The sequence below is a fragment of the Ovis aries genome, chromosome 5 (assembly GCF_016772045.2).
Source record: "Ovis aries strain OAR_USU_Benz2616 breed Rambouillet chromosome 5, ARS-UI_Ramb_v3.0, whole genome shotgun sequence".
NCBI classification, from domain to species: Eukaryota; Metazoa; Chordata; class Mammalia; order Artiodactyla; family Bovidae; genus Ovis; species Ovis aries.
In genome coordinates, this window is record NC_056058.1 from 1,514,543 (window position 1) to 1,539,860 (window position 25,318).

Consider the following 25,318-nt stretch of genomic DNA (forward strand, 5'->3'; position numbering starts at 1 on the left):
AATGCCACCAGGATGCAAGGTGGAAACACCAAAATCCATACGCGAATGGCTCCCGAGGTAGGAGATGAAGCAGCCCTTGGTATACTGAAGGAAAAGAAGTTGGCTCATAAAAGAAGATCACAAGACTCTTCAAAACACAAAGCTCATTAGTCTGGGTTTGAAAAAAAAAAAAGACATTGGGAATTCCTTGGTGGTCCAGTGGTTAGGGCTCCGTGCTTTCAATGCCAAGGGGGTGGGTTCAATTCCTGGTTAGGGAACTAAGATCCTCAAATCCATGCAGTGTGACAAATAAAACAACAAAGAAAAATGCCATATATATTTATATATATAAAAAAAAGACTAACATTTTAAAGTTAGCCTCCCCCCACCAATTTCTTTACATACGTATGTACGTAAATGAGATTATTCAACCCACACTCATGCCGCAGGTGCTGGATTTATTGGTCAGTATAGTTTATTCTTATTATTTTAACCTTTCTGCCCTCACATAGCTTTCCCAGGTGACACATACGGAGAGCCTGTTGAGTAGCCTCTGTGCATATAATCATAATATCGATCTATATTTTTATATATAGTATATGCAATGAAAATATAAAACAGATTTGGAGGTTTAAAAAAAATGGGATATATATACTTCTCAGTATTATACTTTTCTCACTCAATAATACCTGTGGAAATCCCTCTAAATCTACTATACACTAGCTAAAATTTGCTTTTTCTCGTGTCTGTGTAATATACCACAGTGTGGAATATTTTGGATTTTCCACAATTCATTCAATTACAGATGTCCCTAAGTGTCCACAGGGGACGTGTTCCAAAACCTCTGTGGATACCAAAATCTGCAACTGCTCAAGTCTCTCATAAACATGGCATAGCACGGCTGACCCTCTGTATCTGTGGGTTCAACATCTGCAGGTATGAAAGGCTGACTGCGTTCCCTTCAAGGTGGATCATCAGCTCATTTCCAGTTCTTTTCGACATTAAGAATATATTTTTAATTCCGAGTGAGCAAATCTTAGCACTCTGTGTGCATAAAGCATGCCCTCCTTGGTAAGGCACACTGCCAGGACACTGAGACCAGAAGAGTGCTCAATACGAAGGTGTGTGAAGGACAAGTGGTGGCTGTTTCTGGTAGAGGATTCAAACACAGCCCAAGGGTCTACAGTGAGGCCCTCCCACACCTGTGCTCAGGTCTGTGTGCCTCTCTAGAAGTGACCTATGTATATGGAAGTACAACACAGAAACACAAGTGTTATGTCTTCTTCAATATAACATAGATTTTAGCATGTTATACACATTGTTTGCTTTTCTTTCTTTTCTGTCTCTTTCTTCAGGGTGACTTCTCTGAATGCTCTTGTTAACAAGGATGAAGTAGAGTTACATGCGGCGTGAAAAGACATCCAAGACACCCTGTGATCAAAGAGTAAGTCTAGTGGCAACCTAAATATGTAATAGTGCTTTTCCATTTACATCCAAACAATCTATAAAGCAAACTACACTACCAACAAATATACATCTGCAAGGCATTAATAAAAAAAGACTTGGAAGGACTCATGCATGAGGAGCTTCCTCTGAAGAAGGAGGCGGGGAGTGGGACTGAGATGGAGACTGGGGGATAGTGTGGATGGGGAAATTGCCCTTGTACGCTCTATTCTTCCTCAGAGCCTAATTCCTTAGACAACAAGAACAGTCACGTATTACCACTGTAATTAAAAACAGCTAAATAAAACTAAAATTTCAAACAGTGCAAAAACAAAAGTAGCATTCTTTGTCAGCAGTTACATGAAAGGATGCTCAACATCACTAATTATCAGGAAATGCAAAACAAAACTGCAATATGGCAACACCTCATACCTGTTAGGATGGTTGTCACTGAAAAGACAAGAAATAATAAGTGTTGGCCAGGAAGCAGAGAAAAGAGAACTCTTGTGCAGGGTTGGTGGGTATGTAAATGAGTACAGCCACTGCGGAAAACAGTATGGCAGCTTCTCCAAAAGTTAAAACTAGAACTACTAAATGATTCAGCAATTCCACTTCTGGGTATTTACCCAAATAAAGTGAAAACTTACATGAATACATATATGCACCCCCACACTCATGGGAGCGTTACTTACAATAGCCAAGATACAGCAACAACCTTCCTGATAGCTCAGCTGGTAAATCAGGAATCTGCCTGCAGTGCAGAAGACCCCGGTTTGATTCCCGGGTTGGGAAGATCCACTGGAGACGGGATAGGCTACCCACTCCAGTATTCTTGCCTGGAGAATTCCATGGACTATATTTTCCATGGGGTTGCAAGGAGTCGGACACAACTGAGCGACTTTCACTTCACTCCTTTAGAGCAACAACCTAAGTGTCCATCAATAGATGAATGAAGAAAACGTAGTGTATTTATATAATAAAATAGTATTCATCCATAAAAAAAATCCTACCATTTCTGACAACATGAGTGCATTTGAGGGCATTATGCCAAGTGAAATAGGAAAACTAGTGAAAGACAAATACCTTATGATCTTACTTATCTGTGGAATCTAAAACAAACACACACAGAACCAAGCTCACAGATACAGGGACTGGTGGTGGTTGCCAGAGGCTGGGGAGTTGGGGAGAAGGGGAATGGGGTCATAAGGTACAAACTTCCAGTTATAAAATAAAGGAGGCTTAGTGAGGCAACGTGCAGCATGGTGACTCCCGTTAATAGCAGTTTATATATATAGTGAATGTATATAATTAAGTATAGCTAGGGACCATAGTTAATAGTACAACTGCATATTTGAAAGTTGCTAGGACAGTAGATCCAAAAAGCTCTTGTCACAAGAAAAAAATTCTTTTGTAACTAACTATGTTAAGGTCATGGATGTGCGCTAGATGTACTGTGGGGACCACTTTACAATACATACAAATATCAGACCATTATGTTGTACACCTGAAAATAATATAATGTTATATGTCAATTACACCTCCATTTTTGAAAGAGTAGCATTCTTTGCTAGAATTTCATTAAAATCACGAAGAGCAGCATACAGTGCAGAACTTACTCTTTGCGGCCGTCTAGATCCTGCACGTCTTTAATGTAGAGAGAAAAATCGATCACTCCAACCTGATTGAAAGAAAAGGCACCAGTGTAAATGGAAGATAATTCCCCCACTTTCCACACACCTTACGACCTTTAAAATTCGTGGTGTTTATACGCCTATCTCTTTCCTCAACAGTCAGTTAGATGGATGAGCTTAAAGCAGCAATCAAGCAAACAAACCGAAAGAAAAATAACCCCATCATCTTCGAGAAGAAAACCTTACCAAAAATCAGAATTCAAGGGAATATTCTGAAGTTTTACCACTTAGTAATGATTAGTTTTTCTGTCTTTATTCAACAATCAAATTGTTGACAAAGATCAACAAAGTTCTTCGGGTACAAAGTAATAAAAAAAAAAAAAAAAAAAAGAGAGAGAGAGAGACCTGGATCTTTAAAGTGGTGACCTCAGCTGATAACTCTGACTCCTTCTTTCCCCAAGTTGGGATGAAAAGGTCCAGTCTGTATTTCAGGGAAAATCCTCTGCTATAGGGAACTAGGGAGGTCCACGATCCCTCAACATCTCAAAGTTAGGTGCTTTGTCCAGAAATAAAGCACCTGAGACAGAGTGAATGACAGCCCTAGCCTGCCACCACGGACTCCAGTGAAAGTGAAGCCATTCCTTTGAAATACAGGATAATTGGGTCCATCAAGACAGAAATATGTAAATCAGTCACATTATAGCCATATTGCAGAACCCTCTGCAACCATAACAAAGAACACAGGGAATGAAAATGTAATGAAACGAAGGAAGCTCCAGGATAAAATTTTAAGTCAAAGAATACCATGTACAGCATTAACCCCAATTATATATATAGAGTATAGCAACCCCACTTATGTTAAAAGCCAGAGCTGTATGTGACGTCTTCTGCAGCTTCCCTGTTGAGCCTCCCACCAATCTCCATTCCCAACCCTTGAACCTGGGTGGCCTTACTACCTGTCTTAATGAGCAGAAAGCAGCAGGAAGGAGGCTGTGACTTTTCAGCTAGGTTAACAAAGGCAGTACACACTTCGTCCTGGCTCTTTCCCTTGGGCACATGCCTCTGAAGTTCTGAGCTTCTACGGGAAAAGTCTGGCTACCTTGAAGCACCACGCTGGAGAGCATGTGGAGAGACCAAATGCAGACAGAGATGCCCAGGAAACCCCTGCTGCTCCAGCGCCTGCTCACTGCCCTTCTCAACTCAGAGGGCAGTGACAGCACAGGCCTTCAGCCACTTCAGTCCTAGCCACCAACTGCCTATAATCATAGGTGTCCTTCAGAATCAACCTGCTGAGCCCAGCTACCCATCAACTATGAGTGACTGCTATTTTTAGTGTGACTGTTAATTTGTTACACTGCAATAGAAAGCCAGGAAAGATTTAGTCAGAAACAAAAACCTACGTACACATAAATGCATAGAAAAAGTAGTCCCTCAAGTTTTTACATCACCTGTGGGGACAAAGTGGGACTGAAGGAGGAGGAGAAAAGGGAAGCTGAAATGGTAATACCAGCAAGTTTTAACAAACATTTACAGAAAAATAATTCTTGCTATAACCAACTTTTGCAGAAAATAAGAAGGAAAAGAATATTATCCAGCTTATTTTATGAGGTTATATAATCCTGACACTGAAAAGTTACCAAGACAGTATAGAAAGGGAAGATTCAGACAAGTGTCACTTGTAAGTAGAGACACAAAAATCCCAAATAAACCACAGACATTAAGTCTAGGAGTACACTAAAAGTATATGTACGATGACCAAATAAGATTTATTTTAAGAATGCAGGAATAATGTCACAATAGGAAGCCCAAGAATTAATTCAATTATAATTATGGGCTAAAAATGGATATGACATCTCAATAGATGCCAAAAAGTGTTGGATAGCATTCAATATTCATTTTTTAAAAATTAATTTCTTTATTTTAATTGGAGGCTAATTCTTTTACAATATTGAGGTGGTTTTTGTCATAGGGTTTGGGACGGCGGCACACACGTACACCTGTGCCTGATACATGTCAATATTCGTTTTTAAATAAAAATGCAAAGTTAGAAGAGAACAGCACTTTCTAAACATGAGAAAGAGGGCCTCTCAGACAGCAGCAGCAAATACTCATGCTTCATAGTGACATGCAAGAGGCATTATGTGGACGATAAGAATAGGCCAGGGGCTCAACCACATCTATTATTAAATAAAAATCCCAGACAAATTTTTATTTTGGAATCCGACAAAATAAATGATGTTCAAGGTCATCTGGCAGAATAGAAAATGGACAGCCTCAACTAAATCTGAAAATGTGGCATAAAAAAGTAGGTAGGAGGTGAACTGCCAGAGCATAAAACACACTGTATGGCTTTGGTAGTTTAAAGGCTCTGTTACTAGCATAGCAATAAAAAGATCCAGAGACTAAACAGAGAGTCTACAAACAAGCCTCTGAGTATAATGGATATTTCAACAGATGATAAAGGTGGAATTTCAAATTAGTAGGCAAAATAAAAATATTTGATACACGATACTGAAACAACTGGTTTACTACCGTACTTAATAGGGAAAACCAACCCTGAGAGAGCAGAAAAAAATTTTATAACAAATATTCTGACAAATGGTAAATATCCTTATCCATAATGAAGGAGTGGAAAAAGATGGAATAGTCAAAAAAATGGGCAAAGGATATGAACAGGTGAACCACCGATGGCTTGTTTAGTGTTTGTAATACAAAATGAAAAAACCTTGTATGATATTTATAACAAAACATGAAAAAAAAAAAACAACTCCATCATCCTAGTTTCAAAAACACAAATTTGAGATGAAGAGTTTTTTCTGTCTGATTGAAAAAGACCAAGAACGCTCCCATGCTTTCACAACACTCATGCAGAACTCGTACAGTCTGACGCAGCAATCTCAAAACTTATCCTGAGAAAATAAACGGACAAGACTCAAACACAAGTATAAGGACATTCATAACACTGTGATTGTAACATGAAAATGACTTACATTAATAAGCACTGGTTAGGGAGGGAGAATCAAGGAGGGGATATATATATTACATATATAATTATATGTATATATATAAAATTATGACTGATTTGTGTTGTTGTATGGCAGAAAACAACACAACACTGTAAAGCAATTATCTTTCAATTAAAAAAAATGTTGGTTAAATAAATTTTTGTATATTCATAAAATGGATGACTCACATGGTCATTTAAAATTAGGTTTATAGCTCTTGACATCAAGAGCTGTGTGGAACACATTGTTAAATAAAGAAATTGCAAAATGGTGTTCTTGGAATAATCACATTTTGGTTTAATGAAAAAAGTAAGCTCCAAACATCTGCCTCTGAGATACAAAGATACACACACACTCACACCTTTTATTCATGTGCTGGAAGGATATATCCCAAAATTTAACACTGAATCGGCTGTTTCTATGAAATGGGACAATATGTGATACTTTGTTTCTTTTCAAAAAAACTTATTAAAAAAAAAAAAACAACTTCTTTATATTTTTTGAAAAATATTCAACAGGCCAAAACAAGAAAACTACCGGGGAAAAAAAGAAGCTGATCTGGTCATGGAGGGATTGGGGAAGCTTTAGATTCATGTTCAAACATGTAGGGGGAAGAAGGCGGGGCAGCGGCCCAGCCACAGTTCCTGATGCCCTGAAGTGGGGTGGAAGTTACAATGGGGCAGAGTGTCTGGATTTACAGCCTCCAGCACCTCGAGCTTAGGCCTCAGCCCTGGCTACTGGCTCCCTTGTAGGAGGAAAAGCCCATCACAAGGCTGTCTCCAGCAAGGGGCACTCTGCACCTCACAGCCTGAAAATTCCTGCTCCGTTTTACCATCTGACTTTCCAAATCTCTCCTGAGTCTGTTTTCCCACTCCTCAAGCAGACTTGTCTGCCCCAGACTTCCTGACTTATCTGCTTCATGTTTCTCCATTCCCCATTCTGGGCTGCTTCTAACTCATGACCTGGATGGTTGCTAGCTTCAACTTTCTCAGTCTCAGGCCTGACCATTTCACTGTGCTGCCTAAAAACCTCCAATGGTTCCCGAAGTTCCAGGGACAAAAGCTGACGCCTCTAACATGGCGCTGATGATGTAACACCTGGGCCGGCCTCCACCTCCACCTCACTCACTGAGCAGGCTGTGTCCTAGCCGTGGAGAACCATTTCCTGTTCCCAGACATGCCCTGCTGTCTGTGCGTGCCTTTGTGCCTTTGTCCGAGCTATTTTTCGCTCTTCCCTGAGACTTTTGCCAGCTGTCCCAGCTTTGGTCCAGCACAGCACCCTGCACAGCCCTTTACCAGATACCCCCTGCCATCTGCCCCTTCTTGCACACGTCTGCAAATCCAGTGTAAAATCCCTGGCCCAAATAAGACATTTGATCTAAAGTCAAAAGTCCCATCTTACCTGAGAATCCAAGTCTTCTCCTTTTAAGCAGAGGTTGGCATCAAGCACATTGAGTCCCACCAGCAGACCAACAATCACCGTCCCTTCTTCCTCCATCATCAATGCCTCAGGCTCATAGAACTCACTGAAAGAGATGGATAACACCGGAACACCGTCACCACCTTCTACTGGACCTATCCTGACTTTTCACCTCTTAGCTCGCGGCCTGGCCGCCAGCTTCACCAGGAGCCAGAGGCTGCCTTGTGTGCATGCCCTTCTGCCTCTTATTCCCTCTCTCACTCTAAGTTCTGGGATCTCTTCCCTCTCCTCTCTTCCTGGGGCTTAGAATGGACCCCTCCCACCTCTGGTCTAAGGTTAACTTCTCTGGTTGGGCCCTGGACCCCAGCTCTTCTCATTAGGCCCCTGTGTTCCCAAACGCCACTCTGTCCCTCTTGTCCACCTGGCTGCCTCTTTGGTCCTCCCACGTGAACTATGTCTACACTCACATCCATGTCAACACGAAGTGCAATCCTGCGATCCCCACCGCCCCCGACCCGGAACAACACTCTTCCCTCTCTCCCGCGTCCCGGGAACACTGCCTGCTTTGGCTCCCTTCCCTCCCGGTCCCCCTGGCCACGTGTAGTGAGGCTCTATCCATCCACGCACTGGTCACCAGCGATTAGCTAATATACCAGCATGTGTGTGAGTGCGTAAGAACTTGCTATCCTCAGAATTAGTTATTTATTTATTATCGTTTTATTTTTGGCAGTGAGCCATGTGGGATCTTGGTTCCCAGGCCAGGGGCGGAAGCTGTGCCCTCTACAGTGGAAGTGCGAAGTCTGCACCACTGGACTAGGAGGGCAGTCCCAGAACTAGCTGTTTAGAACAAAATCCGTACCTCAAAGTTACTCAGTATAACGGTCAGAGAAGAGTACAAGGTACGTAAATTATCTGAAATCAGTATTTATCATGAAAGCATTTGTTCAGTAATAAGCCATGACTTGAAAACAATCGAAAATTTTGGATGATAGGCCATACTGTAAAAGATATTTTTATTTCAGTTAGATAAGAGCATTACCTCTATAAAGATTTTTTCCTCATAAATTCTCATATCATAGAGAAAATTCCTCTTATAATGATGTCCTTTGTCTAAAAAGCTATAAATATAAAAAATGAACCCAGTCATAAATTTCAGAGATAGTTTGTCTTTAGGGATGCCAAGAGATATAAAAGTTTACAAACTGAATATGGAATCCTAAAATAGGTAATCTAGGTATGTTCTCTTATAAAAAGCAGGGTTTTATAATTTAAAATTGCCCACTGAATCTAGCTCAAGCCATTTCCCCCCTATTATCACCCAATCAAATACTATTTTGTTGAAACTTAATGGAGTATGCTGTCAGTTACCCGATCTTAGGTATTTTTGAAGAATTACCTTCAAAATGAAAATACGAATCTTCATTCATAAAGATTTCGGACAGTGCTCAAAAAATAAAATTCTGCTATTTAAAAAGTAAGCCACAGAATAATTACACTTCATAATAATCTGAATAAAAACTGTACAGGCTTGTTCAGGTTTTCGCATTAACATCTTACAGAGAAACATGAATGAACCATTTGGCCAAGTCAATATATTCTTATTTTAATTCCTAATGATGTACAAAACTATGTCCTAATTACAAAGCAAAAACTAAGGTGATGAAATACCTCAAGAGATTTTTATTGTCTACAAGCACTTTCAGATAATCTGCCAGTTTCTTCTGCATGAGCGCAAGATAAAGCCAAGCTCTGCCCCTTCCCACAGCCGTCCTGTAATGCAAACAGAGGATCAGCCTATTAAAGCATTACAACAGCAAAAACAAACGGAAAAAAAGCCAACTTGGCCAAGGGGAAATATATTCTCTCACACAGACACACAGACACACAGACACACAGACACGCTTGTGAATGCAAAGCTTCCCTGGGGGTTGCAGGAACACTCTGGGAAGGCTGAGGAAATGGCTCACTGCATTTTTTTGGGGACTACTTGAAGTCTATATCATAGGCATACATTTCCCTCCCTCCCCCTCAAAAAAAAAAAACACACACACACAACAAAACCAGCAAAATATTTAAGCCAGAAACATCTGATTTCTGGAACAAATATAATTAGACAAAACTTTGCATGTACTCATGAATTTCACAGGAAGCCAGGAAATACCAGGTTAGATTGTATCATGGATAAACATGCTTTTACATTTACTAAAGTACTGAACTCACAAGATTTCTAAGGCATTAGCTTGAAATTTATCACGTTGAGTTTATTTTTGGCACAGTAAAATATACACAATATGACGCTTACCACCTCATCCATTTCTAAGTGTACTGTTTAGTACTGTTGGGCACATTCACGTGGCTGTGCAACCAGTCTCAAAGGTACAATTTTGATAAGATCTGTTTTAAAAGAAATTTAAAAAGCCTCCCAAATAGAGACCTAGCTCTATTGAAGGAAAAAAAGATACTGTTCTAAGCAGAGTAACTGCATTTGTAATGTCCAAGAGAGTATTAGAGGTACTGCTGTAATCAATATCTGCCTCAAAGGGCTAGAAGGCACACAACTTACTATAAAAGGCTTTGGATTCCCCCCACCTTTCAATAAATGATGTGAAGTTCGAGTAAAAGAAGAAAAGAAATAGGAAAAATGCACACTGACATGTCCTGCTTGGTGGGAGTACAAACTGGCACAATTCTTCCAGCAGGCAACTTAATGCCAGCAGGTTCTCAAAGTTCTGCATCTAGCAACGTAAGGCAGTAACTGAGGATGTACACAAAGGTGTGTGTTGGGTTTGGTCAGCACTGCAGTTTGGACAATGAGGATTTGAAGACAACCAAGAAGCCCAAAGTGGGAGGGGCTACACAACAGAATGCTATATGCTCACTTCAAAAACAAAGTTGCGGATGAATATTCAATATGGAAAAAGGTTTAAAGTCTACTATTACATGGGAAAAAAGCTACAGTATGTACAGTTTAATACTTGGTGTTTTCCCCAGTTCTCCTTCTCTGTTCATTAATATACTGCTCCTAGTTAAGGTTCACTTCCCAAACATTTTTCTGCACTGGAAATAAATGTTCTTATTTTTCTTCCCTTCTTGCAAAAATATTAGTATGCTACATATGCCATTCACTGAGTATCTGTCATTTTGGCATTCTTTCTGTGCACAGGGAATTTCCTGTTTATGTTTTCATAGCTTTAAGGCGTTTCACCATTGGACTGTGCCGTGACTTATTAACCTAGTCTTTAGGCCATTTCTAACCTTCTGCTGTTACAAATAACGCTGCAACAGACACTTCTGTACATGTGTCATTTTCACATGTTAGGTCTATGAGATAAAAGCCCTAGAAGTGGAATTACTGGGTCAAAAGGGAGACGCACTGGTGGCTTCCGAGGTTAGTGCCAAACTGTCTTCCATGAGGAGCGCAACAGTGATGCCACTGGGGGAGGCAAAGGCGAATTAAAATAGAGTCTTCTTTATTTGTCTAACTTTGTACTGAAAGGATCTACAAGGATATTGACCAAGATATTAATTGTAGTTTTGTTTTTTCCGAGTAGTAAGCTAATAGAAGCATCTTTTTTGCTTGTTCTTATTTCCTAATTAAAAATTATGTAATAAGAAAAAAGACTTTTTAATTTCCAAAAAAGGAGAGAACTTTGTCTGTTGTCTGGGTTTAAATGCCAATACATGAAATCGTATTCATTGTATAACAGTTAATAATGAACCATGATATGAAAACAATGAAAAGTTCTGGGTACTGGGCCACACTGTAAAAGACATTTTTATCTCAATTAGACAAGGAAATTAAACTCCAGAGAGAGGACTCTCAGGACTCAAAGTCTGTCCTGCAAGTTTCAAACTACCTCAGAGCAAACAGTCTCTATTCTCCAAAAAATACTAATCATAACTTCCAAAATACTGTAGAAATTTTAGAACTTTTGCTCCTGTTTAATGAAATAGTAAAAACACCACAGCTCTTTATGGAGCAAAGCCAGTAGTCTTTTCTCACATGGCTCCCAAAAGGCTACTACTCCAGAGGCATCAAGAAGAGGGAGCTACTCTGTATTTTCTTTTTGGCAGTCAAAGGGAGGATTTTGATACTTAAAACTAGTTACTTGTTTAGCATCCACAGTGTTAATAAGGGAACAGAAGCAGTGAGTTCAGCTGAAAAGAAGCTCTTTGTTAGCATAACAAGACTTCAGAGATGCCCCTGTGCCTAAGTGGAAGTAGAAGCCTGAGTGCAGGAGAAGGCAGAACCCTGCTCCATCGGATCAGAGCACCCAAGGACAGGGTCTCTAGAGGGAGCGAGCTGGCTGGAAGGGATGGACAGTAGGACCACACATAGAACAACTGAAGAAACAAGGCAGGTGTGGGAGGCTCGTGACAGTGAAAAGTAAAAGGGTTAGCTGCTCAGTCATGTCCAACTCCTTGCGACCCCATGGACTGTAGTCTGCCCATGCAATTTTCCAGGCAAGAATACTGAGTTGGTATCTATTTCCTTCTCCAGGGGATCTTCCCACCCAGGGATCGAACCCGCATCTCCTGCATCGCAGGCAGGTTCTTTACTATCTGAGCCACCAGGGAAGCCCAGGAAGATCACAGCTGGTGGGGGTGGCGGGGTGGGGTGGTGTCACCAAATAAATATATGAAAGTCTGTCACCTGCTATAGGCTTTCACCTTAGGTGGCACAGGCCCACAGGGCTGAACCCAGGTCAGAGACAGAAGGCTTAAATCCTCAGCAGCAAATGAGTTTAGCAAGATGCAGAGGGTTTCAGAGGCCAGGAGACCTGTGTTCTCTTCTTGGTTCCACCACTTAGTTGCCAAAGGACCTTAGGCAAGTTACTTAACCACTCTGAGTCTCAGTTTCTGCACTTGCAGATGGGAACACCATCAGCTTAGCTCCTAGGGATTTGTGGAGGATGAAATGAAATAATGAAGTGCTAAGGCATTGTCCTTAGCACAATGCCTGGCACTTGGCAGGGCCTTAGTCATGGCGGCTAATACAATTACCCTAAAATGGAATGGGCTGGCTCTGCAGGAGAAGGTCAGAGAGAGCATGGACAGTTAGGTTCCTTGTGGAAGACTCTGCAGGGGGCTCTTCTATCGACCCCAAGATCTCCTTCTCCTCCTGGAACTGCTCTTGCAGTGACAATACTTTTTCATTACAGAACCTTGTATGACAAGCAGGAATCATGGTCCTCATTTTAAAGAAAAGGAAACTGAGGCTCAGAATGGGGCAAATTTTGCTCAAGTTTATGTGGAGATTGAGCAGCAGAGCTGAGACTAAAGTCTAAGTAAAGTGTGGCTTGTGCTACAGTTTGTTCTAAATTAGAAGATGCTTTATTAGCAAGGAATTGAGAAATGGATAAATACAAGGGAGTTGTTTTTTTTTTTTTAAACATCAAATTGATGTAACTACTTCTCACTCACTTTAATTCTGGTAGATTTCTGACACTAGTGGCTATATCTGATGCTTCTGGACAAAGTTTCTCCACCAGCTCCAAAGGACCAAAGAAAGATTTATTTTGGCCAATAAAACTCTTCTTAACTAAAAGGGAAAACAGAAGTATTATTCATAAGAACAGTTTGCAAAACGTCTTCAGGCGCCCTCAGTCTCTCTCCCAAAAGCCAAATGAAAGCTATGGAGCTGCCCTGCTTACTCCTTCTGATTCAGTCTTGGGAACCGGGAGAAGCCAAGTACCAAATGAGCTCTCCCTGCTTCTGATGACAGGGTTTCTCTGTCATACCCATTATGCTCCCTCAAGTATTTATTGCCCACAAAATAAAACAAGTGCTCAAATAATCATCTATGAAATCCTTGCCCTTCTCCCTCTTACCTGATGCCAAAGTCAATTCTTGATTGACTTTGTCAAACCATCACCATCCCTCATCTGAACTGCTGCAATAACCTCCTAATGGGTTTCCTTGCTCCTAATATTGTTACCACCCCACCTTTCTGATCTGTTCTCCACATAGGTGACAGTTTTTTAAAAAAATGTAGGTTAGATCTTATTTTTCCATGGCTGAAAATCCTCCAAATACTCATGAAATAAAATCCAACTCCTAACTTGACCTTTAAAGGCCAACGTGATTCAGCCCATTCCAACTACCCTGACCTCCTCTCCTCCTGCTTGGCATGCCTCACTTACCTGGTGTCTTCAAACCAAAGTTGGTCCCACTCAAGACCTCTGCACCTGTTTTGTTTTTCTAGAAAGGCTCTTGCCCCAAACCTTCGCATAGTTGACTCCTTCTCTCCTTTAGCTCTCAGCTCACATTTCACTCCCCAGAAAGACCTTCCCCCTTTACCCTAACTGGAAAGATTTTCCCTTGATTCTCTATCTTTTAACCAATCTTGCATCCCTGAATTAGTAGCATTTTGCAACTATTCTGCTTCTGAATTTGTTGTCTTATCTCCTCTTTAGAACTGTGCTGTCCAAGGTAGCCACTAGCCACAAGTGGTACTGAAATGTAGCCAGTGCAATTGAGATATACTGTTAAGCGTAAAATACACAGCGGATCTTTAAGCCTCACTTTAAAAAAGAATGCAAAATATCTCACTAATAAGGTTTATACTGACGATATATGTCAAAATGATACTATTTTGGCTATATTGGGTTCAATAAAATAAATTACTAAAACTTCATGCGTTTCTGCTTTTTAAAAACGTGGCTCCTAGGATCTCAGAAATTACACATGTGGCTTGCATAGCATTTCTACTGGACAGCGCTGCTCTAGAATGTCACGTCTTGTGGGCAGGGATCTTGTTTGTTTTGTGCACAGCTGTTATCCCAGCACCCAGAACAATGTTTGGCATTGAAGATGCTGAGCGAGCTTAGCCTGAATTTTCATGGCCCCGAAGCCCCCCGCCCCACCGCCGCGGCTCACCTCTCAGCCCATGTTTGAGGCAATGCTCCAGCACTACAAAGAACTGCTGCAGGGGGGCATGATCTGCATCCAGGCTGCGGCCCAGGCTCAGGGCAGACTGGAGCAAGACCTTGATGCTGAGTTTCATCATGTGCATCAGGTTGACACGCTCCTCCATCATCTGGCCCTTGGAAGCTGTGGAGCGGAGGCAGGGACAGCTTCGTTAGTGCACTGAATGCAGTCCCGGGTGAGGCGGCTAGACGCAGAACAACGAAGGGAAGACCCGTCGGCTGGTCTGCTCTGAGCACTCACGTGCGGATTAACTGGAGTTCTCAGCCAACCGGCCCCTAACCCTGGGAGGTCACAGGCTCATCCGGCGGCTGAAGCCGCGGGTCAGTCTCCGAAGGCTTCTCCCAGGTAGCTCCGCGCGTTGCTACGGCGACGGCCCTATCCGCACTCACTGCGATTGGTGTCTCCCACGCCCTTATTCCATTTTCGACCAATGGAACGATGCATACTCCAGCAAGCCTTGCCCTAACCTAGAAGGCTTGCTGGGAAAGTGATCTACCCCCTCGCGTTCCTATTGGAGGAGTCCAGCTCGAGGCCACGCCCCCAGCGCTCGCGGGCGCCATTTTGACTTCTCTGCCAGGAGGGAGGTGGCGGCTTCCGGGCTTGCTTGGGGTGGGTCGTCTACTAGCCAGAGGGATTCTTGAGCCAGCTGTTTTGTCTGTGAGTGCCACCCGGAGCATTCGGGGAAGCATCCATTCCTTGGTACAGGGCTCAAATTCTCGTTGCCCGTCTTTCGTACACGATTAGTGGACTGTTAGTTTCCCGGTTCTTTTGTAAGGTAAAACAGAATAAAATGCAAGCACTATAAACTGGTTCAATTAATAAAAGTTCAGTCATTCAAGGTTTTTTTAATCTTTATTTTATTACTATTATAAATAATTATAAAATATAATGTGCTATGAAGTTTCTTTGTATTAATTGTATTTATACTTAATAACCACTGGAGTTCAGCAATCTTTCATTAGATTATTTTTCATTTTGTTAGGTCACATTTCAGTTCTCCATCTCCCCTGTCCCTGGGATTCTCCAGGCGAGAATACTGGAGTGGACTGCCATTTTCTTCTCCAGGGCATCTTCCCAACCCAGGGATCCAAGGCCTGTCTCTTGCATTGGCAGGCGAATTCTTTACCACTGAGCCAAGAGGAAAGCTCATTTAATATGTAAAAATGTATAAAGGTCAAACAAAATTTTGCTAAAAAGTCTACCCTGAGTTAATTTTTTTGGGGGGGAGAGAAATTTTTTTTAATAGTTGTAAGTTTATAACAAAATTGACCGGAAGGTACAGAAATTCCCTTCCCTCACATGCATCTGGAGAAGGCAATAGCAACCCACTCCAGTACTCTTGCCTAGAAAATCCCATGGACGGAGGAGCCTGGTGGGCTGCAGTCCATGGGGTCCCTGCGAGTCGGACACGACTGAGCGAGTTCACTTTCACTTTTCACTTTCATGCATTGGAGAAGGAAATGGCAACCCATTCCAGTGCTCTTGCCTGGAGAATCCCAGGGACAGGGGAGCCTCGTGGGCTGCCGTCTATGGGGTCGCACATGACTGAAGCAACTTAGCAGCAGCCGCTGCACATGCATCAGTTCAGTTCAGTCGCTCAGTTGTGTCCGACTCTGCGACTCCTTCACCAGGCCTCCCTGCCTATCACCAACTCCTGGAGTTTACCCAAACTCATGTCCATTCAGTCCGTGATGCCATTCAACCATTTCATCCTCTGTCCTCCCCTTCTCCTCCTGCCCTCAATCTTTCCCAGCATCAGGGTCTTTTCAAATGAGTCAGCTCTTCACATCAGATGGACAAAGTATTGGAGTTTCAGCTTCAACATGAGTCCTTCCAATGAACATGCATAGCTGTTATCAAGACTGGAACTTTTTTTTTTTAAAATAAGGATGAACTGCATTGACACATGATAACCAAGGTCCCAGCTCATCCTCTATATTCACTGATTAAGTAAGTAGTATTGTACCTTCTCTGGGTTTGGACAAAAGTATAACATCATTATATTATAATGACATCATCATATTATAATGAAATTCAAATACTCATGTGAAAGTCATTCAAAGTATTTTCACTGCTCATAAAAACTTCTGTACTCTGTCTATGCATCTCCCTGCTAACTCCAGGCAACCATTGATCTTTTTATTGTCTCCATAGTTTTGCCTTTTCCAGAATGGCATTTAGTTGGAATCTATTTTTCTTTTTTCTTTCTCCTTGACAGGTTCAAAGCCTTTTTAAGACCACTCATGACCAACCCATGCATGGATCAGAACGGCTCTAGGTGGCAAGCTCCCTGACTAAGCACTGCAGCTCTTCTTCCAATATCGAGCCCTGTCCCACTGGTCCTGCCCAGCAGCCACATGGAAGTGAACAAGGACACAGTTTGGATATTTGTTCATTGAAACACTAGAAGTTTTTGTGCCTCTTGTCACAGTAAACCCAGATTCCTGTCTGGTGGGTTGCAAACAGATGAGCCATTTATTTAGGCCCTCTGCTCTACGTGCAACCCAATCCACGACAAATTCTTACCAAGTGACCTCTCAAGCCTTGGAAACTGTCACTCTGGAAATTAAAACTATTATAGACCCTCAAACTATAACCTAGTTCCAGCAGGAAAATAAGCCCTGGTTGGTGCACCCCTCTCTCTGCACCAATGCCACCTTTTGGTCTTTTAAATGTTTGCCCCTTGGATTGGAGGATGGGGCGGGGAGTATATGGTTGTTTACCAGTTGTTCATTATATATGTTAAGCAGACTTTCATGTTTATTGTTTCTTAGTATTATTTCTATGACTTGCCTGTTAAATCTTTTAACTTTCTTGATTTGTTTGCTTTTGTCTTATGGGTCTGTGTATTGTGGATATTAATCCTTTGTTTACCCACTTTCTTTCATCAGCAATAATTAATATGGATATATAGTTAAAAGAGCATATATGTGCATAGCTAAATTGAAAAGAATGATACTACGACTGAATTTATAATACAAGTATTAAGTAAATATGAATGAAACTTAAAGACAGCCTGGGACTGAAAATTCTAGATTCTCAGCAAAACCCAAGAAGACAGCTATTGGGAAAGAAAAACTGGTCTAAATATTTCATCTTGGTTTTGAAAAAAGAAAAACGGATTTTAAGTAAAGCATCTGGGTGGGGATGGTATATTTTAAATATTGAGAGACTCCTATGTATTGTTTATAAATTTGAAAAGTTTAATGAGATGGGTGATTGGGTGCAGTCTCAAAAAGGCAGAATGATCTCTGTTCGTTTCCAAGGCAAACCATTCAATATCACAGTAATCCAAGTTGATGCCCCAACCACTAATGCTGAAGAAGCTGAAGTTGAACGGTTCTATGATGACCTACAAGACCTTCTAGAAGTAACACCAAAAAAAGATGTCCTTTTCATCATAGGGGACTGGAATGCAAAAGAAGGAAGTTAAGAGATACCTGGAGTAACAGGCAGGTTTGGCCTTGGAGTACAAAATGAAGCAGGGCAAAGGCTCACAGAGTTTTGCCAAGAGAACTCACAGGTCATAGCAAACACCCTCTTGCAACAACACAAGAGACGACTCTACATGTGGACATCACCAGGGGGTCAAAAATGAAATCAGACTGATTATATTATTTGCAGTGAAAGATGAAGAAACTCTATACAGTCAGGAAAAAACTCCTTATTGTCAAATTCAGACTTAAACTGAAGAAAGTAGGGAAAACCACTAGACCATTCAGGTATGACCTAAATCAAATCCCTTATGATTATACAGTGAAAGTCACTCAGTCGTGTCTGACTCTTTGTGACCCCATGGACTGTCCATGGAATTCTCCAGGCCAGAATACTGGAGTGGGTAGCTGGTTCCTTCTCCAGGGGATCTTCACAACCCAGGGATCGAACCCAGGTCTCCTGCTTGGCAGGCAGATTCTTTACCACTGAGCCACCTGGGAAGCCCCTGATTACACAGTAGAAGTGACAAATAGATTCAAGGGATTAGATCTGATAGAGTGCCTGAAGAACTATGGATGGAGGTTCATGCTGTTGTACAGGAGGAGGTGATCAAAACCGTCCCCAAGGAAAAACATGCAAAAAGGCAAAATGGTTGTCCGAGGAGGCCTTACAAATAGCTGAGAAAAGAAGAGAAGTGAAAGGCAAAGGAGAAAAGGAATGATATATCCATCTGAATGCAGCTCCAAAGATTAGCAAGGAGAGATAAGAAAGCCTTCCTAAGTGATCAATGCAAAGAAATAGAGGAAAACAATAGAAGGGGAAAGACTAGAGATCTCTTCAAGATAATAAGAGATACCAAGGGAACATTTCATGCAAAGATAGACACAATTAAGGACAGAAATGGTATGGACCTAACAGAAGCAGAAGATACTAAGAAGTGGTGGCAAGAATACACAGAAGAAATACACGAAAAAGATCTTAATGACCCAGATAACCACGATGGTGTGATCACTCACCTAGAGGCAGACATCCTGGAGTGTGAAGTCAAGTGGGCCTTAGGAAGCGTCACTACGAACAAAGCTAGAGGAGGTGATGAGATTCCAGTTGAACTATTTCAAATCCTAAAAGATGATGTTGTGAAAGTGTGGCACTCAATACATTAGCAAATTTGGAAAACTCAGCAGTGGCCACAGGACTGGAAAAGGTGAGTTTTCATTCCAATCCAAAAGAAAGGCAATGCCGAAGAATGTTCACACTACTGCACTCATCTCACACGCTAGTAAAGTAATGCTCAAAATTCTCCAAGCCAGGCTTCGATAGTACATGAACCAAGCACTTGCAGATGTTCAAGTGGATTTAGAAAAGGCAGAGGAACCAGAGGTCAAATTGCCAACATCTGTTGAATAATCGTAAAAGCAAGAGAGTTCCAGAAAAACATCTACTTCTGCTTTATCGACTGCACTAAAGCCTTTGACTGTGTGGATTACAACCAACTGTGGAAAATTCCTGAAGAGATGGGAATACCAGACCACTTGACCTGCCTCCTGAGAAATCTGTATGCAGGTCAAGAAGTGAGTTAGAACCAGACATGGAACAACAGACTGGTTCCAGATTGGGAAAGGAGTAGTCAAGCCTGTATATTGTCACTGTGCTTATTTAACTTCTATGCAGAGTACGTTATGTGAAATGTTGGGCTGGATGAATCACAAGCTGGAATCAAGATTTCCAGAAGAATTATCTATAACCTCAGATATGCAGATGACACCACCTTTATGGCAGAAAGTGAAGAAGAACTAAAGAGCCTCTTGATGAAAGAGGAGCGTGAAAAAGCTGGCTTAAAACTTAACATTCAAAAAACTAAGATCATGGCATCTGGTCCCATCACTTTGTGGCAAATAGATGGGGAGGTAATGGAAACAGTGAGAGACTTTATTTTCATGGCTCCAGAATCACTGCAGATGGTGACTGCAGCCACAAAAAACACTTGCTCCTTGGAAGAAGAGCTATGACCAACCTAGACAGCATATTAAAAAGAAGAGACACTACTTTACCAACAAAGGTTCATCTAGTCAAAGCTATGGTCTTTATGTAGTCATGTATGGATGTAAGAGTTGGACTATAAAGAAAGATGAGCACCAAAGAATTGATGCTTTTGAACTGTGGTGCTGGAGAAGACTCTTGAGAGTCCCTTGGCCTGCAAGGAGATCAAACCAGTCCATCCTAAAGGAAATCAGTCCTGAATATTCATTGGAAGGACTGATGTTGAAGCTGAAACTCCAGTACTTTGGCCACCTGATTCAAAGAACTGACTCATTGAAAAAAAACCCTGACACCAGGAAAGATTGAAGGCAGGAGGAGGACGGGACGACAGAGGATGAGATGGTTGGATGGCATCACCAACTCAATGGACATGAGTTTGAGCAAGCTCCGGGAGCTGGTGATGGACAGGGAAGCCTGCTGTGCTGCAGTCCATGGCGTTGCACAGTCAGACTCAACTGAGCATCTGAACTAACTGATCCTTAAAGAAGATACCAATCCCTAGGGTATAAACGAAGTCTAGTGGTCTTCGAATGGGAATAAATATGCAGGAAGTCCTGCAGAGGGCTAGGCAGGTCCAGATATTTTGAGGAAATTGATTTTTAGATCCTCAGGTTTCACAGGCACTCTTTCTTTACCCACTCTACGGAAGAATCACAGTTCACTCCTTGTCCCATATCTTCCTCCTGAGGCGCTGACCTGAGGTGCGGAAAGTACCACATACCAGATAGGGGTGAAGCTTCCTTTGATGATTAATCAAATCACTAAAAACTATTCCAGTCTTTCATTTGCTGAACTTAAAGAAACTTGATCTTGGGGGAGAGGAGTGGTTTCTACCCATCTGCTGGGTATCCTGAATTTAGAAAGTTTTTTAAAAAATTTATCTACAAGTAAAAATATATGTAATTGTTTTTGGTTTGTCTCAATACTTATTCCTTGGATGTGCTATTAACTTGATGGACATGTTCTCTAAATTAAATAAGCCAAGCTGCAGCCCTTGAAGAACATGTACACTAACTCTTTTTTATTAATTCTGGCCACATCTTGGCATATGAAACCCTAGTTCCCTGATCAGGGATCAGACACGTGTGCCCTGTGGTGGAAGTGCTCAGTCCGAACTGCTGGACCACCAGGGAATTTCCTAAAGTCTTTTTGTCAAAACACAATGTATTGGCAAGATGTAATGATATAAGCAATGTTTAGATGTCTCCAACCATTTTGAGTGTCTAGGTTAAACAAAGTGAAAGAATTATAAGGCATAATTTTAATTTGATAGGTCTTGGTAAAGCCTTTTTTGGAGAACTTCCCGGAAAGAGAAATATCTTTAATGTTTGCAAGAAAGGTGATTTTTATTCGAACAAAATGAAAATCTGAACAAAAATTTTTTTGATCAAAAAAATGTTTTTAGATCAATGCGATTTGGGGCATATAGTTTAGAAGGAGTTCAAAGACCTGAATAACATTACTATAACAAAGCTGTCCATTTCATATCTGAGTTACTTTATTATACAGGAGAAATTAACACAAGATTGTAAATCAACTGTACTTAAATAAAAAATTTTAAAATGTTTGGTAGAATTTACCAATGGGGGAAAACAAACCAACCTGTTCAGTCCTGTTTTTTATTTATATGAGTTAGAGTTCTCAAGGATCACATCTATTAAAAAAACAAAAATAAAATTGATGCTGAGTTCCATCACATTTACATCAGTAAATCATGTATATTCATCTGCATTTTTTTAAATTAAAAAACACACCATTCAGTTCATTAAGAGAAGTAATTCCAAGAAAAAATTATGTATAATTACTTATAAAATTATATTTGTATCCCTTTCCAGTAGTCATGTATGGACATGAGAGTTGGACTGTGAAGAAGGCTGAGCACCACAGAATTGATGCTTTTGAACTGTGGTGTTGGAGAAGACTCTTGAGAGTCCCTTGGACTGCAAGGAGTTCCAACCAGTCCATTCTGAAGGAGATCAGCCCTGGAATTTCTTTGGAAGGAATGATACTAAAGCTGAAACTTCAGTACTTTGGCCACCTCATGCGAAGTGTTGACTCATTGGAAAAGACTCTGATGCTGGGAGGGATTGGGGGCAGGAGGAGAAGGGACGACAGAGGATGAGATGGCTGGATGGCATCACTGACTCGATGGATGTGAGTCTGAGTGAACTCCGGGAGTTGGTGATGGACAGGGAGGCCTGGCGTGCTGTGATTCATGGGGTCGCAAAGAGTCGGACACGACTGAGCGACTGAACTGAACTGAATCAACTTAGGATTACTAATAATTTTAATGGTAATTCATTATAGAAGAAAAAAATTTTTTATACACACAGAGCTAAAGTCACAAGAAAAGTTTATTATATTACAAATTTTTTCTGAGATGTATGATAGGATGACCAATAAAAAAATTTAAAACATACATTAAGTAGATTGGAAATTCAGGGAATAAACGGGAAAAGTGCAAAATTTACAAATATTAAATAATTTTATTATTCATTAACAAGATAGATGGCAGAGTTATCAAGTTGTTAAGGTATTGATCACTTGATACACTTAAAATAATGAAACAGTGGTTTTATTTTAAAAAGTCAATTTTTATAATAAACCAAAACATTTATTGAAAATTATGATGAATTTTATGTATCACCTTTAAAAGTTGAAGTTTTTTTAAGGGGGTCATGTGAACAAAATATGTGAAGACTAGTGTTTCAGGAAGTGGCTCCTACAGTCATTCTTGGGAACACAGTAGTGTTTTGCAGCCATCTCATCCATTCCCCAGTTAGTTTAGTCACCAATTCCCATTCGAGCGCAATTTAGAGTCATGGAAAATTTGATTGGAAGGAACTTTAAGTTGTTTTATTTCTCCATATTACTAGCTTTGTGACCTTGGCTAAGCTATTTGCATCTCTAAGCTTCATTAATAATAGTTCAACACAGCACACAGAATATCATAAAATTCTACACTTATTGAATTGCCAAGTAAATGGTCTGATCAGGGATCTCGACCTTGACTGTTACAGAGGGGCTGAGCCTGTAACATAGAAGAGTGACCCAGTGAGAGGAAAAGCTGGAGAAGACATAAAGACACCTTGCTAGAGGAATGCTAACTGATCATGTATGTCAGATGGGAATTAGAAGAAACTGAGATCTGGATTTTTAATAGAAAACCTGGTAATTGGCTAAAAAAAAAACCTAAATGCTTTTACACTGTGCAGGATGGAAAAAAAAATGCAGCTACCAGCACAAACATCTTAGAGGGATGCCAGTGTGTTGTAACCTTGGTATAGAGAATACATATTCAGGAGAGTGGGCTCTACAGAATTTTTTATTAGGTTCTGAATTAAAGAGAAGTAACTAGAGTCTTTATAAATTTGAGTTTTAGTTTTGATTAGCCCTTTGGTGTCTCAAAAGATCTTATAATACAGTATGGTGTTACGCTGTACTGACAAGAAAACCATTTTACACTTTCATAATTTTCCAGAATTTTCACTTATCACCTCAATGGTAAGTTAAGGAGTTCAGCAATATGCAATGAAAAAGGCGCTGTACTTCATTTTAGAAGGAGGCATATTACTTTGTGCAGTGGAGCTCTCACACATGGAAAATAAAATTTGCCACTGGAAGACAACAAAGAAAGGCATAATATAATCCCACTTACCTAATGGCAAATATATATCTAAATACTTTTAAAATTAAAGAGTGACTTCTTCCGTGAGTTTTGTTACTCATCCTTTAGAAAAAGAATACCCCCAAACCAAACAACTACAGAGAATGCAATCATTGTGGCAAGCTGTGCTACCAGAGCCATGTGGGTTAACATTTTAATACAAGTGGTTTCATGACATTCCACAGCATCTTCCTTAAACCTGGATCACCACAAAAGCTATCTGGCAAGAGCGCTGCTCATATGCAGTCTCTGCTCCTTCACCGCTCCCTCTGAACTCTCTCTGACCTCACTGCTTTTGTAAGCAGATAAGCAGATCAAAGGAAAAGAAATGAGCCAGCCCTGGCTGGAGTGGTGACCACTATCTTCTGACCTGCTTTTCTGAGGCCTCTGCAGAGCATGTTACCTGAGGTTCAGTTCCTTTTCCCCATTCCCACTCCTGCTCTATCTGATGACTTCAAATCTGGCTTACCATTGGGAAACCGGTCACATAGCTCACGCCAGCTGTTCCCCACCCTTTCGCCCTCAGTAAGTCATGCTCACGACTTTTGCCAGATTTCAGTGGCAGCTGTTTACTTAATTGACTAAGAAATCCATATGTATATTATAGCATATTACAACATTATTTAAAAACATCAAGGCATTGAGGTGATGTAACTAAGCACTGGCTTGAGAGGTAGCTTGTCTTGGTTCAAGTTCTGGCTCTGCCATTTCTGAGTAACTTGGCCAATTTAATTTTTAATTCAGCCTCCCTCTTTATAAACAAGGAATAATAATGGTATCTATCACATGGGGCAGGCTACAGGAGTGGAGGCACCAAGTCCACCACCCCTTCCCATGGCCCTGCTGCTGCTGCTAAGTCGTGTCAGTCATGTCCGACTCTGTGTGACCCCATAAACAGCAGCCCACCAGGCTCCCCCGTCCCTGGGATTCTCCAGGCAAGAACACTGGAGTGGGTTGCTATTTCCTTCTCCAGTGCGTGAACGTGAAAAGTGAAAGGGAAGTCGCTTAGTCGTGTCCGACTCTTCGTGACCCCATGGACTGCAGCCCACCAGGCTCCTCCGTCCATGGCATTCTCCAGGCAAGAGTGGGGTGCCATTGCCTTCTCCAATGAAAAATGCACTGTACTTCACTTTGGAAGGAGGCATATTACTTTGTGTAGTGGTGGTCTCATGGCCTTCTCCCATGGCCCTAAGGGACTGCAATTTCCTGCAGGGATGCAGTCCCCATACGGTTGGGCGGGTGAGAAGTCCCTGCCCAGTTCCTGTCTAATGTGCTGCGGTGCTGGCAGCCTGAGGCAGGCCGGTGAACACCTGGCCCCGCCCTGAGAGTCAAACGGCATGACATCAACCCTCCCTGGGGCAGCATGGTCACCCAGTATGTCACAGACAGGTAGGGAGAAGCCCGAGGGAAGTTCAAGTGGACCAGAGTGGCAGAGAACCTGTCCCACGGAGACAGTGGGAGATGGGACCACACAGGAGCCCAGCTCCAAGGCCCCACACCTGTTCCTTTGTCCCATCAGACTTCACTTAACACAAATTTAAAGATAAGAGTTTCTATCGTGGGTACTTCCGAGGGCCTGGCCCTGTGCAATCATACTGATTAAAGCCTGCACTTCATGAACATCATGAAGCCAGTTCAGCTATCACCTAAGATTACTGTCAAGATGAAATGAACTAATATATGTACAGATTTAAGACTAATATCTGTCACCTAGGAAGCACTATATAAGTGCTGCTTATTATTTATAGCATTACTATAAATAGAAAAGT

General features: G+C 41.3%; 1 protein-coding gene, 1 long non-coding RNA gene and 1 other non-coding gene across 4 annotated transcripts in view; 1 reads left to right on the plus strand and 2 right to left on the minus strand.

The window, feature by feature from the left end:
* The window catches only part of RUFY1 (RUN and FYVE domain containing 1), a 66,023-nt gene that overhangs the window by 37,400 nt on the left and 3,305 nt on the right, over positions 1-25,318 (minus strand). The window contains exons 1-6 of one of the 2 annotated variants that reach the window (XM_015095731.3): positions 14,648-14,760; positions 14,357-14,530; positions 12,902-13,019; positions 9,146-9,247; positions 7,460-7,583; positions 3,039-3,100 (exon numbers count right to left, since the gene is read on the minus strand). In XM_015095731.3, the coding sequence (XP_014951217.1) occupies positions 3,039-3,100; positions 7,460-7,583; positions 9,146-9,247; positions 12,902-13,019; positions 14,357-14,516 (566 nt within the window). In that variant the 5' untranslated portion in view covers positions 14,517-14,530; positions 14,648-14,760. Of the gene's footprint in view, positions 1-3,038; positions 3,101-7,459; positions 7,584-9,145; positions 9,248-12,901; positions 13,020-14,356; positions 14,531-14,647; positions 14,761-25,318 lie in introns of those variants that run through there. The other variant, XM_015095732.3, reaches the window with a different exon arrangement.
* LOC132659792 (uncharacterized) lies at positions 14,963-22,506 on the plus strand. Its single transcript, XR_009600597.1, has 2 exons — positions 14,963-15,064; positions 16,161-22,506. It is a non-coding gene; the product is annotated as an uncharacterized LOC132659792 (long non-coding RNA).
* LOC114115093 (small nucleolar RNA SNORA11) lies at positions 16,783-16,913 on the minus strand. Its single transcript, XR_003589591.1, has one exon. It is a non-coding gene; the product is annotated as a small nucleolar RNA SNORA11 (small nucleolar RNA).